The sequence below is a fragment of the Venturia canescens genome, chromosome 8, assembly GCF_019457755.1.
Source record: "Venturia canescens isolate UGA chromosome 8, ASM1945775v1, whole genome shotgun sequence".
In the NCBI taxonomy this organism is placed as follows: Eukaryota; Metazoa; Arthropoda; class Insecta; order Hymenoptera; family Ichneumonidae; genus Venturia; species Venturia canescens.
The window spans coordinates 22,355,325-22,371,172 of record NC_057428.1 but is presented as its reverse complement, the minus strand read 5'-3'; the positions used below and the strand labels follow the sequence as shown (position 1 = coordinate 22,371,172).

Below are 15,848 nucleotides of genomic sequence, written 5' to 3'. Positions count from 1 at the left end.
CGACGATATATGTTTTTTCCGCATGTAATTAAATATTTATATATATTTGTACACGAACAGGTGAGAGGATGGTATTTGCGACTCGCATTCGATATGTCGCATTCAAATAATATTGCTACTTATCTGTATTAAACGTATGTGCATACATGTATATAAGATATGGGCTCGTTAATATAATCAGCGTTACGAACGATATACTGGAAATTTAACATACGCGAACGGGTATATACAGGCGATATACCTGCGTGAATAATTTAATTCGTTTGTTAATAATGCGCGCATTCGCCAACCCCCTCCGCCATTATTAACTATATTCGCGTTCATTCGTGCTTCATCGTTGTATTACTATATCAACATTTTTTCTATATTATCACACTTGCTCTCTCTCTCTCTCTCTCTCTCTTTCGGTGTATGCGGCTAGAAACGACAAACGCATGTGGAATGTACAAAATTTACAAGATCAAAGCGTTAGTTATAACGAAATAATCACAACTTGTTTTGTACCGCGTGTTTTATGAGTATATATAAGAATTTTGTGGCTATATATTTTGGCGCGGTGTGCCGCGCGTCGCAGCGGCGGTGTCTCGAGTTAGTATACGCGGCGAGGGGTACAACAACGGAGCTCGTAACTTTATCATTATTTTTTCATCTCCATCTCATTTCGCCCGAAACTTTTAGCGCACCGTTAACGAGCGTATACCTAGCAACTCGTCGTTAACGAACCTGCTCGCATATACGCTCCAATAACGAATAACGGCCAATTTTCGAATGCTTCGAAAAATATAAATATAATATAAATGCAAAAGTGCCGGTGAGATGAATCACGGATGAAAATGATTCCGCCAATTTGAAACGCTGCATATGCATTGAAAAATAACCGGTGCCGATGAAAATCGCGTCAACGCTCTCCCTCGCCCGAGAAGAACATAATATTCTATAAAATCTTAATATCTTTGGCCACCAAAAAACATAAACGCATAAATTACGTCGCTTTTGATAGAAAAAAAAAAAAAAAAAAAAAAAAAAACAAAAAACAAAAAACAAAAAAGACATGGAATGTCGGATCGGGATGAGGATGCAACAGCAGGGCGGTGGATCAAGTGAGTCGGGAATTGGCGATAAGAGCGATCGATGATGCAACACCGGCAGCAGCAAGGAGAGAGAGATAAAGAGAAAATACGGAGTAATTCGTCCCGGAAGAATTGGTTAGCTCGTAAAAGTATCTGTTGTACGGGCTGTTGCAATGAGACGGCCAATCTTTGAAGCATCCCGCGTACGCGATCACATGGGCTATATAATTTTGCTCAAATGTTCCACGAAACAGATGAGACCACGGTCCTGAAGTGAAGAAAATAAATTATTCGGTTGAACAACGAATGACGAAATGAATATACGTTATTAGATAATCCGAAATGAAATTACCAATGGCATAAACACCGACGTCTTCGCCCCCGTGCGTCTCGTCCTTGAGATAAAAAGTAGCCAAGCTGCGATAAAAAGGATCCGCTCGATCGGTCTCATTCTCTACGGGTATCCAGGTCTCATTGATATTCGTACTGGCGTTGTTACGGTGATGAAAAAATCCAGGACCATTGGCGTAAGTCAGGGTCTCGTAGGGTTTCCTACCGGGGACGTACAAATCATTGGCAAATCCGAGAATGTCGTTTCCTCTACTGGGATACCCGTTCATCGTGAAGGCGTGAGAATGATCAGCCGTTACGATGATCAACGTTTCCTTCGTATCAACTTGACTGAGAGCAGCTTTGACCGCTTCTTCAAGGGCGGTTACTTCCCGCAGCGCCAATTTTGCATAATTCTGATGATGAGCGATGTCGATTTTGCCACTTTCGACCTACGAGCAAATTCTCGTTGGCGATATAATGAAAACTCTGAATCGCGTCGTCGCGGGTTACCTGCGTGCAATTTTCCGCGAGTATACGATATGACATTGCTATGCGAGCAGAAGATCGCGTTGCATCTTATTGCGATCACGCACTAAATTAAAGCATTTTCGCGGAGCTTCGGTGACCCTGACTTACTTCCGGCGGTATAGAAACGCGAAACTGGTCCGCTCGCGAATATACGAGACGCGAATACGCGCAGCGAATGGAAAAAAAAGCACGAAATGGAAAAACAACGAGAAGGAAACGATAAATTTTCCCGCGCGAGACTTTTCCGGATTGTTTGCGCTCGCTCCCCGTTTCCCGAGCGATCGCGATACTATACACGCATGCATATTGTTACGCGGAAGCAAAGGGACTGAGATTGCGAAATAAAAAGTCGCGTAGCTGAGATTGGGGGGGGGGGGGGGGGGGGGAGAGAAAAAAGAGTTTATGAAGAAAATAATGAAGGAGGATAGACGCGGGCGGACGGATGTAAGAATCGACGAATATTATTGACGCAGGTAAATGCTTACCATGAGAAGAAATCCTTTATCATATTTTTTCAACAATCTTATCGCTTGCATCGTCATGTTCGCTAGAGTGGGTGTTTCGGAAGTTCTCAAAGCGTGATAAGGCATGTGACTCTGTGAGAATATACCGAGGATGCTCTCAGTTTTTCCTATATCGAGGGACATGAGATCCGCGCTCGTGTTAACGAATTTCCCTTTTGGATTATTTTTTTCCCAAAATGCGGCCAAATTTTTGCGATCCCTTCGCGTGCATGATTCCGAATCGACAGGACCGTTCATCGGTACACCCATATTTTGTCCACCGCCACCCATTATAACCTGCAATTTATGAAAAAATTGCGCATTGAAAATTTGAAAATGCTCGCGCGATGAAAAATGGGAGAATTAAAAAATATAAATAAAAATGATTAGGAGGTGGTAATAACGTGGGAACCTTGAAACGATTTCCCGGTGCGTCCTCGACGAGTTGACGAGCAATGTCCTTGATACAGTCACGATGGGCCAGTGGAATCGCCGAATCGCATTCCCAATCACGATTATTTACGTGTGCGTACAGCGCAGCTGGAGTAGCGTGAGTTATTCTCGTCGTCGTGACAAAACCTATAACGAGCCAAAATCATACAGATTATATTTATACTATATACGCCGTAATGCGCGGAATATCGAACATCAGATGCGATCCATCGCATTATCATATATAACATATTCGACGAGACGCTATATATATGGCGCTGGCGGGCGGACGCGCATTATCACAATTGTACAAATCATTCTTGATTCATTCGCGTTCGTAACGATCTCTTCTTCCGCGGAATGACAATTTATCTTGACGACGATGCGCGGCGTTCAAATTAATTGATGCAAACATTTGCGAGGAGGTTCGTCGCGCGTGTATTCACCCCGGCGAGCGGATTTCACTGGTCGAAGCATCGGTGTCGAAACACCGCCGTATAGCTCTTTTTATTCTTGTTAGCAGCGGTGGCGTACCATCGACTCAATTTCATGCAGATTCCGGAAGATCGGGCGGCTTTTGAAATATGAGAATTGCGAGAAAAGAGGAAAAAAGATGCGCGAGCGTCGAGCGGCGATATCCGTTCGTTTATCCGCGTTCAAAATGAGATATATACATGCAGTTTGACTCGTCAAAAGTGAATCTGCGCGTGGCCTCGACACGAGAGAAGGACGTCGTATATCGGTAATAAGTGCGCGCGCGGGCGCGCGGGAGAGTATATAGGAGAAAAAAAGAGAGGGGCAGAGTCGCCGCGGCTGCTGCTCACGGCCTCCCTTCGACTATATTCCATACGCATACGATTCTAACAAGGTCCACTCAACGCTCGACACACACAAACTGATTCATAATTGAGCGTGTTGTGTTTTGCCTCGCGACTCGCGCGCGCATATATATAGGTACTATACTCTTGATTATCGCAGGACTTTTATTTCCTTGGCCGCCACGTTTTGAGACATCGCTCGAGAGAGAGAGAGAGAGAGAGAGAGAGAGAGAGAGTACGAGGGGGATACGCGTTCGCGCCTATGAATTTTCAATTTACAATTAGCAATATTACTGAAAACGAGGCGAGAGAGTAACGCGTATGAGAACGGTTTATCGCGCGCGCCCCTTGTTATATGCCGCCCGCCCGCCCCGGGGTTTTAAGATGATGTATACTTTGTGACAAAAGAATTAATAAATGATTAACGCGTAACGAGGCTCTCGCGCGTTATAATCTCGTATCGCATCGCGGGCCAAGAGTCATTGCAACGAGACACGCCGCTGCGTATATATAATAAAATAACAGCTCGAATTTGCCCGAGATTATTTGAAATTCGTATACCGCGTGCACCCGCGTTTATTATATTCATCAATAATCCAGATAATCGAGCGCGACCAATGTAACTATTGCGCAAATCTTGATCACATTTTTTCCTCTATATACGCGACGCTTTTCTCGTGTTATAATTACGGCTATCGTCAGCCACGCACCAGCAGGAGTAACGAACCTTGAATTTTTAACGCGCGTATTGAGAACCAAAAGAGCGCGGGACGAGGCGCTCTTGCCAGCAGTCATCGTTCGGAGCGTTATCGCTCGTTTCTGTTTTTTTTATCACGAAAATAGCAACAATGCCGCGAATCGCAATTATTATGCTTTTTATATGGCGATAGCTCGCGCGCGAGATACAACGAGAGTTCCTTGGCCTATACACACGGAATATTATTGTACCATTTGAAATACAATAATACTCTATTTATATAAATATAGCGCGCGTGTGTGGTTGCGCGAACGATTTACTAATCGGTTTTCTCAAACGTCCCCGAGGACACGAATAATGTGTCGTCTATATTGGAAATAACGAGAACGCGTACCTCATCTATACAGCGGCACGATTAATCGCTTATTTTGAAAAATTCAAAAGTAATCGGACGTGCGCATCTTTGTTATAAAGTATATATTCGATCGCTCTCGCGATTTCGAGCTTATAGCGGGGGCGGGGGGACTGAAAGCGAGATGCGGAAGGAAAGACGCGCGACTCGCGTTCGTTCCCACAATAATATACAATAATGAAAAGATGATTTTAATATCTCTGCATGCTGGTTTACAATACAATATAATACGAGCAACTGCGCGACGATATGTTCGAGGATACGAGGAACGCGACGGAAAATCCGGACATGACCGCGCGATTTCCCAATCACATTCGATAATCAGATGGGTAATTTTGCCTCGACAATTCTAATAATCGTGTCCGACGATGCCGAGCTTTGTTTTCCGCGGCGAGCAGGGTTCGCAATAAGCGAGAGGATGCTGGTGCAGTCGTCGCTATCGAAAAGCACACAGTCACGATCGAACGACGAAAAGACAACGCGACGGCGGCGGGTCTCAATTACATTCGCGCGCGCGCGCGCGCGCGCGCGATTATCTCGGGTTAGCGCTATTTTCTCATACCAATATTCTCAATCGATGCGACGATAGCCTGCGTTGTTGAAAAATTTCGCGTGACTAGGAAGAAAAAAAAAGTTTAACGAATGAAGAAATGAAAACGTACGACGACCATGATCTCCGAGAGATTCGCAATGAACCGGGCGCGAGCGTGCGCTTCTATCGAAATATATCTTGTTAAATTTTTTATGTTTCGCGGTATCGCGATATCGTCTCCCTTGATATTGAAATAAAATGTGTTGGAACGCGCGTAAAAATATACATAATTTTTCCATGGTAGAGTATATATTTGTAATAATACCATTTGGAGAGCCTCTTTCACGGTATACGGAGTTTCGTCGTCGTAAAGCGACGCGCGGAGGACAAACATAATTACTCAAGATTTACAAGCTTTTCACAATCTTACCGATTGACCAATTGAGCACGTTTTTGTTCTTATAGACTCGTTGGTGTGATCCTTGAATAATCCTGCTTCAACCTGCTATTATATGACCAACTTTTCCAGTATAATACGGGCAAGCATGCGGCGCCGTCGTATACCAACGTATATATTCGTTGAGTGCTCATTATCTTTTTCTTACCCGTATCCATTCCGGTGGCCTGGGCCCAATTCGCCACGGACGAAATTTTGCTCGCTTCGTTGAGGACCTTGTCACAATCGTCGTAATTTACCTTGCCATCGAAACCAATAACTTTGTAACGGGATTTAACGCCGGTGAACATTGCGGTTGCCGTTCCAGCCGAGTCCGGCACTTGTTTGTCCACGTTGTACGTCTAAAATCCGGCGGGATTGTTGCCTTTTAAAATAAATAATATTTTCGTTTTTTCGGCACGCGCGCGGGGGATGCGTTACCTTGGAAAACGCGGAATTTGGAAAGGTTTCGAAGGCCAATTTATACTCCTCGCCGGTTTGTCCCATCGCCTGCCCCGTGAATATTCTACCGGTCGTTATGCTCGCCATCCCCATACCATCACCGATGAAAATTATTATGTTCTTTGCTCTCCTCTCGTTCTTCCTCATCGCCAATATTCTCTCGAGATTCTCTTGTCCTGATTTCAACCAAAACGAAGCATCTGAAACAAAAAAAAAATATATACACCCCCGATATCATAATATTCTTTCTGCTGCTATATACCGAATTAAAAATTTTCAATAATTATTGACTAGCTCTTGCTTGCTTGCAAATTTGGCATAGGACTTGCCTTCAAACTGTTTGGAGCCTCGTTCGAGGCCTTCCAATGACGAAATTCCACAGCTCGTTACGAGTAAGGCCGTCGTTAAGTAAATTCCAATTTTTCGATTCGCCATTGTGTCCCCAAAGAATCTGCGTATATAACACACACACACACACATCGGCCCGAGAATATTGTATTTTTTTGGTCAATAATGGTCAATGCTGGATTAAAAAATGTCGAGTTTTCGGGTGGTGTGAGTTTCGGAAGGTCGCCGCTATATACGCGCGAAGAACGGAGGAACGGCTCATTGTTGAGAATTAAACTCGAATTTTTTTATTTTTTGCTTAAATTGTTTTCGTTGTCACATTAATCGTAATGACCGATCGCGGTCGCGTTCATAGGGAAAATTGTTTCTACCTCGTCTTTATAGATCACGACCCCTGCACAATATTGTCCAAAAAAAAAAAGTATAGAGAAAGAAATGAAAAGGGCATAGAGGATGATGAGCGTGCAGCCAGAGGCTGAATGAAGTATAGTTGCGCGCAAGTATATATATGTGCGCACGGTCGTACCGCATGAGCACGAGATTTCCCCTCGTTCCCAATTCGTGTTACGAGAGCAGCATACTATATACTCCGGGACATCCCTGAAGGGGCTTTTATCCTCGTTTTTTTAACATAATATACAATCCCCATCCCAATGAGACCCGAACCGTCTCCGTATTCACATATATTATTATCCGCACTCGGTGGTATTACTCGGTCGAACAATTGAGGCTAAAAAAAATGGAATGTCGAGCGCTATGATGATAAAAGAGAAACAAACGAATTTTCTATATCGAATCGCCTCTCGAACTGTGATGCTTTTTTCTTTCTCTATGTTATCAATGAAAAAACGGTATGCTATGGGTACAAAGAAAAGTAAGCTCGAAGAAAAATAGTCACGTGAAATAGTGTTTTTTTTTTTTTTTATGTCTAATTTATTTATTTCACTTTGCGCGGAATCTCGAACAATCTCGGGAGACTGAATATATTCACTTCCGCCGCGTTTACCTTCGCGATACGTTTCCTCTCGTAAGATCGTGATGGTTTCCGGTAAAGTACGCGGTGTCGGCGGTGGCGGCGAAATGGTATTCTCTCGGACCCGAGCAGGTTCTCTTCTCTCGTACGATACGGCGGCGGAGGCGACGAGAGGACAGGAACAAAAGTGCCACTCGTGATACCGTCAACGACCAACTAGTACGATTAAACGTACAAGTTTGTCACTTTATATAGGCTGCTCCGGCATCGCGAGCGGTGTGGCAAAGTGTGCTGGCAAAGGCCGCGCGACACGCGCGACCACGGAGTTTCAAATCGTTCCATACATGCATATACGCGCAGACATCCCTCTCTTTCTCCGTTAATCACCGCATATATGTAGTACCTTCTTTTCTACACGTATATACACACCGCGAGATACAGGCTGTCTCGCGCGCGCGGAGATTGAATGAAAAATTATGAAAAATCGCGAATCGCCCGCCGGTTCCGCAGCCGCGCATAACCCCTCTTTTATCATTGTTATATTAATCCCCCGTAATAACGTATCCTGCTTTCAGACATACTAGTACATATGTCTTGCTTATTGTCTCGTTCGCGGTGAAAAAATTTCATTGATTCGCGACAATTCTCACTTATTCTTCGTCGCGTCGTCTTGTTTTTCATCATTCGAACCTGAAAAAGCCTGTACGCGCGTTAATACGAACAGCAACGATGCTTCTGCTATCCGCGACGATTAGAGTGCACGCTGCCTGCGTGGGTGCTGGATTAGAGCGAAAAAAACATATCTGGCTCCCTACTTTGGTACCGCGCGCGCGCCTCCCGGCTAATCAAAATAAGAGACAAAAAATCAATAAAAAGGTGATTATGTCGGAGAAACGTTCCGCGTTACCTCTCCTTATCGTTTCGTCATTTTTCTTTCCTTTATTCTTTCCTTTATTTTCGCTTCGCTTTCAAGAAATCCAGTATATTCGCACGAGTTTCTCATGTGTCGCCGGCATGCCCGCGCGCCGCGCGCGTATAATTCCTTCAAAAGCTTTTCATCGACTCGTTTTAATTTATTTCCTAATATACAACGATTTACTCAATATATAATCATATTATTGATGCTTTCGTTCCGTCAGCATGCAGCGAGACACACTGCTCGTGCGGCGGGAACTCGATTATTTCATTTGAGCCAGCATTTGAGTTGTTGACCCATTTTACTAAACCTGCTCATAAATTATCGAGACTCGAAGCCCAGAAAAAAAAAAAAAAAAAACAACATTTGATCAGATGGCTGCTCGAAACGCAAGCGGATCGATGCTCGTTACAACGAACGACAGAAACACAAAAACAGAATTGATTTTTTTCGATCGAATCCTCCTATTCTCCTTATATCCTCGCAAGAGAGAGGAGGAGGAAAATAATATTCTCATATATCCCACCGCTCGCACTTGGAAATGTTTGCGGATATTTTTTTTTTTCAGTCTTCAAGTTTTTCTTCATTAAGCCTTGAACTTGCGGGGGGGGGGGGGGGGGGGGGGAATGGTCCTGTCTAAGAAAAATTAAATGATACAACGTATATTACGATAAATTAATACGACGCGCGTTATGGAGAGCAGACACGTTATGACGCGCGGAGAAGCAAGAGCGGTACCAGCAGCAGCCGGATGATTATACTCTGTACATGCTTTCGGAGAATAAAGCAGATTAATCCAACCGGCGGTTGAAAGACGAATAGTATGGCCGCAGCAACAGGGGCCGAGGAACCTGCGCGATATATAGAACGACCGCTAAAATTGTATTCCCCCGTCTGCAGTTATATAGACTTAGCGCGTGTATATATATATTGGCGAATAGGGGCAAACGTGTGCGCTAACATAGCGCGAGAGACGCGGGAGAAAGGGAGGAACGCGCGCCCGCGGAGAAATTGTCGAGAAACTCGTGATTCAATATCGTTGCACGTGATCAACAAGGGGGCACACGTTTCATCGCGAGGAATCACGAGCGTGATCGCGCGATGATAAATAATTATCATGAGCCCCCGACGCGCACTCGCGCGCGCATATCGCGTACGCACTCATCCATACGGCGCGCGTTTGATGCACAAAACCCGGCGAAATCTTCGGAATATATATCGCGTCGAACAACTCAATCTGTCGTGATCAATTATTATATCGCTCATTTATAGCATCTTGCCGTGTTCAGCAATCTTTCCTCTATGTCTGCTATATTCTTTGATACACTCGCATCTATTATCGAGAGTTATTCGAATCGTCGCATATTATTATTGTACACGTACGTACGTGTGCATAACGAACAATAAATTTCATTCTCATTTTCGAAAAATTCAAGGTTTTTTTCGTTATTCGTGCCTCATCGAGGTAAAAAAAAAATGAAATCTGAAATATACAGATCGAGCTGCGCATATATATACGCGAACGCGCGATTATCGATGCGAACACAGATCCTCTCCGCCTTATTTTACTCACATTATCTTATAAAAGCATCGGTCATTTCATTTTTCTCATTTCAAATTTTTATTATTTTCATGTATGATATTTAACGCATAATTTCATCACAGCCTGACGATTGCTTACCACCACGATATCTTACCAATAATATCACGATGCTGTTGGACGATGGTAATTCTTCGATACCCGCCACGACATGCCCGCCGCCGATCACCCCGCGATCCCTCGATATACCAATAATCGCCGTATGGCGGCATCGTGCGGAATTTATGACAAATACATTTTTTACTCCGAGTCTTTGTGTACCGACGTTTGGTGAACGAAGCATGCAATGCATTATTGCAGAGCTTTGGAGGCATATATTTTTAAAATTTTCACAGTTACCTACAGCGACGAACGATCGAGGAAAGATTGAAAAAAATAATCGAAAGATGGCGGTACGAAGGAGTCGTCGACAGAACAGATGACGCCACTACTCGGTTGACACGCGCGAATCGCGGTGTCAAGGATCAACGAGATGCAATCTCCGTATTGGGCGCCTGTTAGAAAAACGTTCGTAAAAATGTCGGGCAACCCGAGTTCGAGGAACGGCCACTACGCGTCGCATTGTCGTTTGGTACGACTATATATATAGTAATAAAATCAATGTCGTTGGTGAAACTGACCGCCATGGCAGCGGAATCGTGGATTTAAAGAGCTTTTGCGCCTGTCAAAAATTAAATACCCAGTGTAAACAAAAATCAGTTGGATTACGAGTGAAACAACGCTTTGTGACGATTTAGATCAAACTATCGGTTGCAACGGCGACTTTAAACACTACGAAGGGAGTACATAGAATTATACTTTTTCATAATCAATATAATTCAATTTTTGTTTTTTTTCCAGTTTTCTTTTGATAGTTGAGGTTATCTGTGGTAGCAACTTAACTGCTCTGCAACTTGAGGTAGAATAAGTACTTTCACTGTGTCTGATTTTTTTCAATGTAGAGAAAAACTTGAATACTGGAATACTACTTGAATGTTTTATTGAAGTCTACTGTATTTTCCTAGAATGGGAAAAATTTGTGCAGTGCCAGGATGTCGCAGCAGAAAAGAGGGAGATGAAACACGCCGGAAGAAATTAGGACTGTGCCGGATCACTCTGTTTTCTATTCCAAAAGTAAGAGTAATATTCTTTGCGTAAAGGAAAATATACTTTTTGGTCGCATGTAGAAGTTACAAATGCTTGAAATGTAATTTATAATTCAGAGTTGCATGTGGCATGACTTTTCATGGCTTCAAGTTTTTCTCTATGACATTTAACTACTACATTGATTGGTATATGCATGGTTATATTTGTTTTTGCAGAGCAAAGACCGGCGCAATCAATGGAAAAAAGCGCTTGACTGCGAACTAGATGTTAAGCAGTTTGTGTGCCAATTTCATTTTTCGGAGGACTCCATTAAGAAGTCGGACAGGATTGTTTTGACAGACGGTACGGTCTATGATTCACCATTGATCCGGTGGAGATTGAACGAAGGCGCTGTGCCTATTTCTCAACAGTGCGGACCGATGGACTGCGAGGTGAGTGATTCTATATTTTAACAATACTAACATGTTAAACTACTCTTAGAATATTATGTATTTTTTTTTGTATTTAAATTTAAGAAAAAATATTTTCTAGTACTTTTAAATGATAAAATATTTACAAATCATAATTTTTTATTAACACAGTGATTTATTGAATATTCAATTTCATTATTCAAGTAGAATTACATATAGCAGCTGATCAATATCATATGTAATTTCATAAAGTATTTTCAAATATTCATAGCTGTTATAACATTGCAGGAAAACAACAATGGGATTGAGGAAACAGAGCAAGAGAATAGTGCGTTAGATGTGAAAAAGGAACAGCTGCAAATAAGTAATTCTGTTGTACTTGATGAAGGAACCGATACAGCACCATCTATACTCACTGAATCCTGGACGGAACAAGATGTGGATAACGTGAAAGGAGCCGTAGATGCATTTACGTTGGGAAACCTGAAAGATGACTTGACGGCGGGACTACTATCAGAATCGTGGGCATGGACTCAGAAGTCAACAGGGCTAATTTTCACACTTTTAAATCGATCGAATTTACATCCGCAACTTCATTTGGAGGTTGCTCTCGACCTTACTCTATCAGTAAGTATCCAATTCTCATCATAACTGTAATCAAGATTAATTTGATTTCTTACTACAGTTATTGTTTAATATTTTTATTTTTATTATTAGATTAGAACGATTACGGACACGGTGATACCCTTGAATGACCAGGCAACATCCTCAAATGATATCCGTCGCTATATGAAGATTTTAAAAAACTGCATCATATGCAGTGGAACCGGCGTCCAAAGTGAAAGGTAAATGGTCTATTTATACTTCAGTTTACTGATTCTTTATAAATTAAATTTTCGAATCTGTCGAATCGTTTGTTTTTTTAGAGATCATCAGTTAAGAGTATGTATGTGAACTGTTAAATACATTGGACAATTGAAATTGAAAATTATTTTATTCCTATTTTGTAGTCGAGATCCGCGATGCGTGGGTATGATCGATTTGAAAAAACCGGGCGATAATCAGCGAAAAAACTGGAGATGCGAATTATGTCAACAGATTCGCGAGAGGGTACAGAGGAGGAATCAACGACGCAGAAAAACAATACTCAAGCGCGAACGAGCCCAGAAAAAAGCAGATTTGACTCGAAGAAAATTCATTCGCCTGAAACGAAAGGTAACTATTCTTAACTATTTTACAATGTTACATACTTTTTTATTTTCACTTTACTTTACTTATTGTACTCAACAGTTTTAAATTGACTAAATTGGATAATATTTCATATTCATTATTGAATCTGTTTTTCTTTGCAGACTAAAAAATTGTATGCTGATGTCGCTGATTTAAAGCGATCGTGTTCAAGGATTGAGAAGGAGACGCTTGAGAAGAACATCGCCCTCCTACCGGAAGCACAGAAACAAGCGGTGCGAACTTGTTTGGAGACGGCAAAGGTGGGAAATCGAAAGGGCCGAAGATATGCCATCGAATGGATGTACGAATGTTTGTTGATGCGCATCAAGAATAGTGGTCTATACGACCACATTCGGGAACGTAAGATTCTGCCACTTCCATGCAGAGAAACGTTGAGTCGATACATTCGGAGGATAAGTTCGTCAGCGTATGGATTCCAAACTGCCATTTTTGAGGGTATGAAAATGAAGGGCTTATCTATGGAGTCCAATGAAAAATGAGGTATCAAATTTTGAATATTTGTAATATCGAGTTTGGTCAACAAGCCTTTTTGTGTTTCCCGGACTCAACTGGAAACATGCATCTGTAGTATACTGAATTTGTTAATTACTAACCAATACAATTTCTTTAGAATCGTGTTAATCTCGACTTTCTTGCAGCTACTGAGTGAGTAATATTTAAAGTCTGTTGATATTAAAATTAAAAGTTGTCATTTCAATGTTTAAGGTACGCTGCTTGTCGATGAGATGAAATTAAGTGAGGCCGTTTCTTTCAACAAGCAAACTTTGGAGTTTCAAGGTTTTGTTGATCTCGGTCAATATACTCCAGAAGAAAAAAGAATGACGCGTGCAGACCATGCTTCGGTTTTCATGTTTCAACCGTTCCGAGGATCTTGGGTGCAGGTGCTTGGCAGCTACCTAACGAAAGATTCAGTGACGAGTGCTATATTGCACAAACTTATTCTGGAGTGCATCGTGCTGTTATCGAACTCCGGATTTCATGTTGACGCCGTCGTCACAGATGGAGCACAATGGAATAGAGGCGTATGGTCCATCTTCGGAATACGGGACGGACGATTCAGTTGCGAGCATCCGTGCGACCCAACTAAACGGCTGTGGATGATTGGCGACTTTCCGCTTCCGCATCTACTTAAATGCTAGTATATAAATTGTGAAAGAGTTTACTATATACTTTTGCCAGTTTAGACAATATAATATAGGGCTCTCTTCGGAAGTCGAATTGCTGAAAGATAACTATCATTAGTGCATCTGCCGTAATTTATAAACTGATAGATTCCATTTTTATTACAAAAATGAAATTAAAATAGATAGGTTATATCAGCAAAAACTGTCAACAAAGTCAGCTGGCAGCAACGCATGCGTGTATATAACGCATACATTGTGCGCATGCGCCACCGTACGAAACTACAACAGCGCCGCTCGAGAGGAACCCTCTTTCCCGATACTTTTACGGACGTGCCCGATCGCCGAGATTGCACTCCTTACCTACCTATAGTCTCCTTGAACGAGATAACCACGTTTTTTTTTTCTTTCTTTATTTAATATATTGCATTCTTTCGTTGTTGGAGTTATTTGCGAATTGTGATACCAGAAATACTTGAATAAGCCAGGGAAAATGAAAAATCTAATAAACGAAAATGTGTAATCGCTCGAGTGTTTAATTGACGACGCAAGAGCCATTATCGATCGATCATGTCCTCCCCGGATGCTCGGCCGGCCAGAGGGTTTTCAACACTCGTGTGGCTCCTCTCCTCGTTGACAGTTCAGAATGCGCGATGGTGCGCACGCCCGGAACTCTCCCACTAATAAAATACAAGCAAAGATTGAATGGCTCGACGCGGGGACGCGGGGAACGCGTTAACGCGTAGTGGTAGTACATACGTGCTTGCGAGTAAGAGAAGAAGAGAATAAATTGTGTGCTCGAATATACGCGGTGTAGAGTCAGTTCGATTGTTATAATATCGGAGGAAGCATATTATAACAGAGAGAATGGGGTGGTGCGCGGAGTCCCTGAACTGGTTGACGCGGCCCCGAGCGGACCAAGATGGCGAGTAGTTTGTTGCTAGTTGTGTACACGGCGTGACTCGCGATTACTCGATTCTATTTCTATCTCGCTCTCGCTCATTCGTTCTCGTCGTTGCACGGCTCTACACGGACGGCCCTTCTTTCCCATGCACTATACCGTCAATATTTTATATATTTCCTTTATAATACATCCTTTGATCGGGAGATTAGCGCAGTTTTTTGTGTGCGCGCGCGTGCTAAAATAACAAGTTTTATAATCATGTGCCCGCGCAAAATCCGGCGAATCTTACCAACGACCGTGCAAACCTTGGTCGTTCGGCCCAAACGTTTCAACTTTTGAAGAAAAATTAAAAAAAACACTGCGATGGTCTCGGATTTAATAGTACATAACTGGCGAGTACTCAACGAGGATATCATGGAAAAAAAGTGACCGTTGAGAATATTTTCCCCCGTTCAATATCGAATCTCGTTTTTTCGAGTTTTTCGCGAGACGCGATCGTTTCGATTCGTGTGTGTTTTTATTTTCACTCAAGTGTAACGGTGCGGTGCTGTTTGAGATTGTTATTGTTATTGTTGTTGTTGTTGTTGTTGTTGCTGTTGCTGCTGCTGCTGCTGCTACTCTTGGAAAGGTTTATAGAACATCGAGGGTATAACGACGCGATTGTTGAGGAGAGGCGAAAGTAAACAAAGGAGAAATGAGCGGCCCGACTACGTCGGGAAGCGTCCTCGCCGAGCCGATCGTTCTTGTTCCACCCGAGAACGATTTCGAATCCATAATCGAGGAGAAAAATCGTCTCATCGGACGTCAATACGCTGAGATCGAGAGACTACAGCGCGAACTCACGGAAGTTATCGGTGAACGCGATGCTCTCATGTGCGAAGTGTCAAAATTCAAGTTCGAACTGGAAATAACGGACCTCAAACGGCTTCACGATGACACCAGGTATGACAATCGATATATTTTTTTGGCCCCTCTGTATTATTGAAATTGCGTTTTTTCGCTGACGATTTAACATG

At 42.6% G+C, this 15,848-nt stretch overlaps 3 protein-coding genes and 1 long non-coding RNA gene across 10 annotated transcripts in view; 2 read left to right on the top strand and 2 right to left on the bottom strand.

Moving 5' to 3' along the window:
* Positions 1 to 107: 107 nt before the first annotated feature.
* Positions 108 to 7,785, bottom strand: LOC122414878 (alkaline phosphatase 4-like). 2 transcript variants are annotated; one of them, XM_043426519.1, is made up of 8 exons: positions 7,578 to 7,785; positions 6,553 to 6,965; positions 6,203 to 6,423; positions 5,931 to 6,123; positions 2,847 to 3,013; positions 2,417 to 2,731; positions 1,423 to 1,852; positions 108 to 1,338 (listed from the first exon to the last, which is right to left on the bottom strand). In XM_043426519.1, exons 2-8 carry the CDS (start codon positions 6,701 to 6,703, stop codon positions 1,097 to 1,099), a joined length of 1,719 nt encoding a protein of 572 aa, XP_043282454.1. In that variant the 5' UTR covers positions 6,704 to 6,965; positions 7,578 to 7,785; the 3' UTR covers positions 108 to 1,096. The 2 variants fall into 2 exon arrangements, with proteins under 2 accessions (XP_043282454.1, XP_043282455.1); XM_043426520.1 differs by having other exon boundaries at positions 6,553 to 6,674.
* A 2,634-nt stretch (positions 7,786 to 10,419) lies between these two features.
* On the top strand, positions 10,420 to 14,451 carry LOC122414889 (uncharacterized). 3 transcript variants are annotated; one of them, XM_043426548.1, is made up of 8 exons: positions 10,420 to 10,631; positions 10,901 to 10,958; positions 11,065 to 11,173; positions 11,362 to 11,577; positions 11,845 to 12,183; positions 12,274 to 12,401; positions 12,567 to 12,771; positions 12,909 to 14,451. In XM_043426548.1, exons 3-8 carry the CDS (start codon positions 11,066 to 11,068, stop codon positions 13,284 to 13,286), a joined length of 1,374 nt encoding a protein of 457 aa, XP_043282483.1. In that variant the 5' UTR covers positions 10,420 to 10,631; positions 10,901 to 10,958; position 11,065; the 3' UTR covers positions 13,287 to 14,451. The 3 variants fall into 3 exon arrangements, with proteins under 3 accessions (XP_043282483.1, XP_043282484.1, XP_043282482.1); XM_043426549.1 differs by lacking the exons at positions 10,420 to 10,631; positions 10,901 to 10,958 and adding an exon at positions 10,662 to 10,842 and having other exon boundaries at positions 11,085 to 11,173; XM_043426547.1 differs by lacking the exon at positions 10,420 to 10,631 and having other exon boundaries at positions 10,662 to 10,958.
* Positions 14,325 to 14,800, bottom strand: LOC122414910 (uncharacterized). Its single transcript, XR_006261830.1, has 2 exons — positions 14,688 to 14,800; positions 14,325 to 14,608 (listed from the first exon to the last, which is right to left on the bottom strand). It is a non-coding gene; the product is annotated as an uncharacterized lncRNA (long non-coding RNA).
* siz (Brefeldin-resistant Arf-GEF family protein schizo) overlaps positions 14,549 to 15,848 on the top strand; it is a 29,200-nt gene continuing 27,900 nt past the window's right edge. The window contains exon 1 of one of the 4 annotated variants that reach the window (XM_043426491.1): positions 14,549 to 15,774. In XM_043426491.1, the coding sequence (XP_043282426.1) occupies positions 15,527 to 15,774 (248 nt within the window). In that variant the 5' untranslated portion in view covers positions 14,549 to 15,526. The remainder of the gene's footprint in view (positions 15,775 to 15,848) is intronic. The other 3 variants (XM_043426485.1, XM_043426484.1, XM_043426493.1) reach the window with 3 other exon arrangements.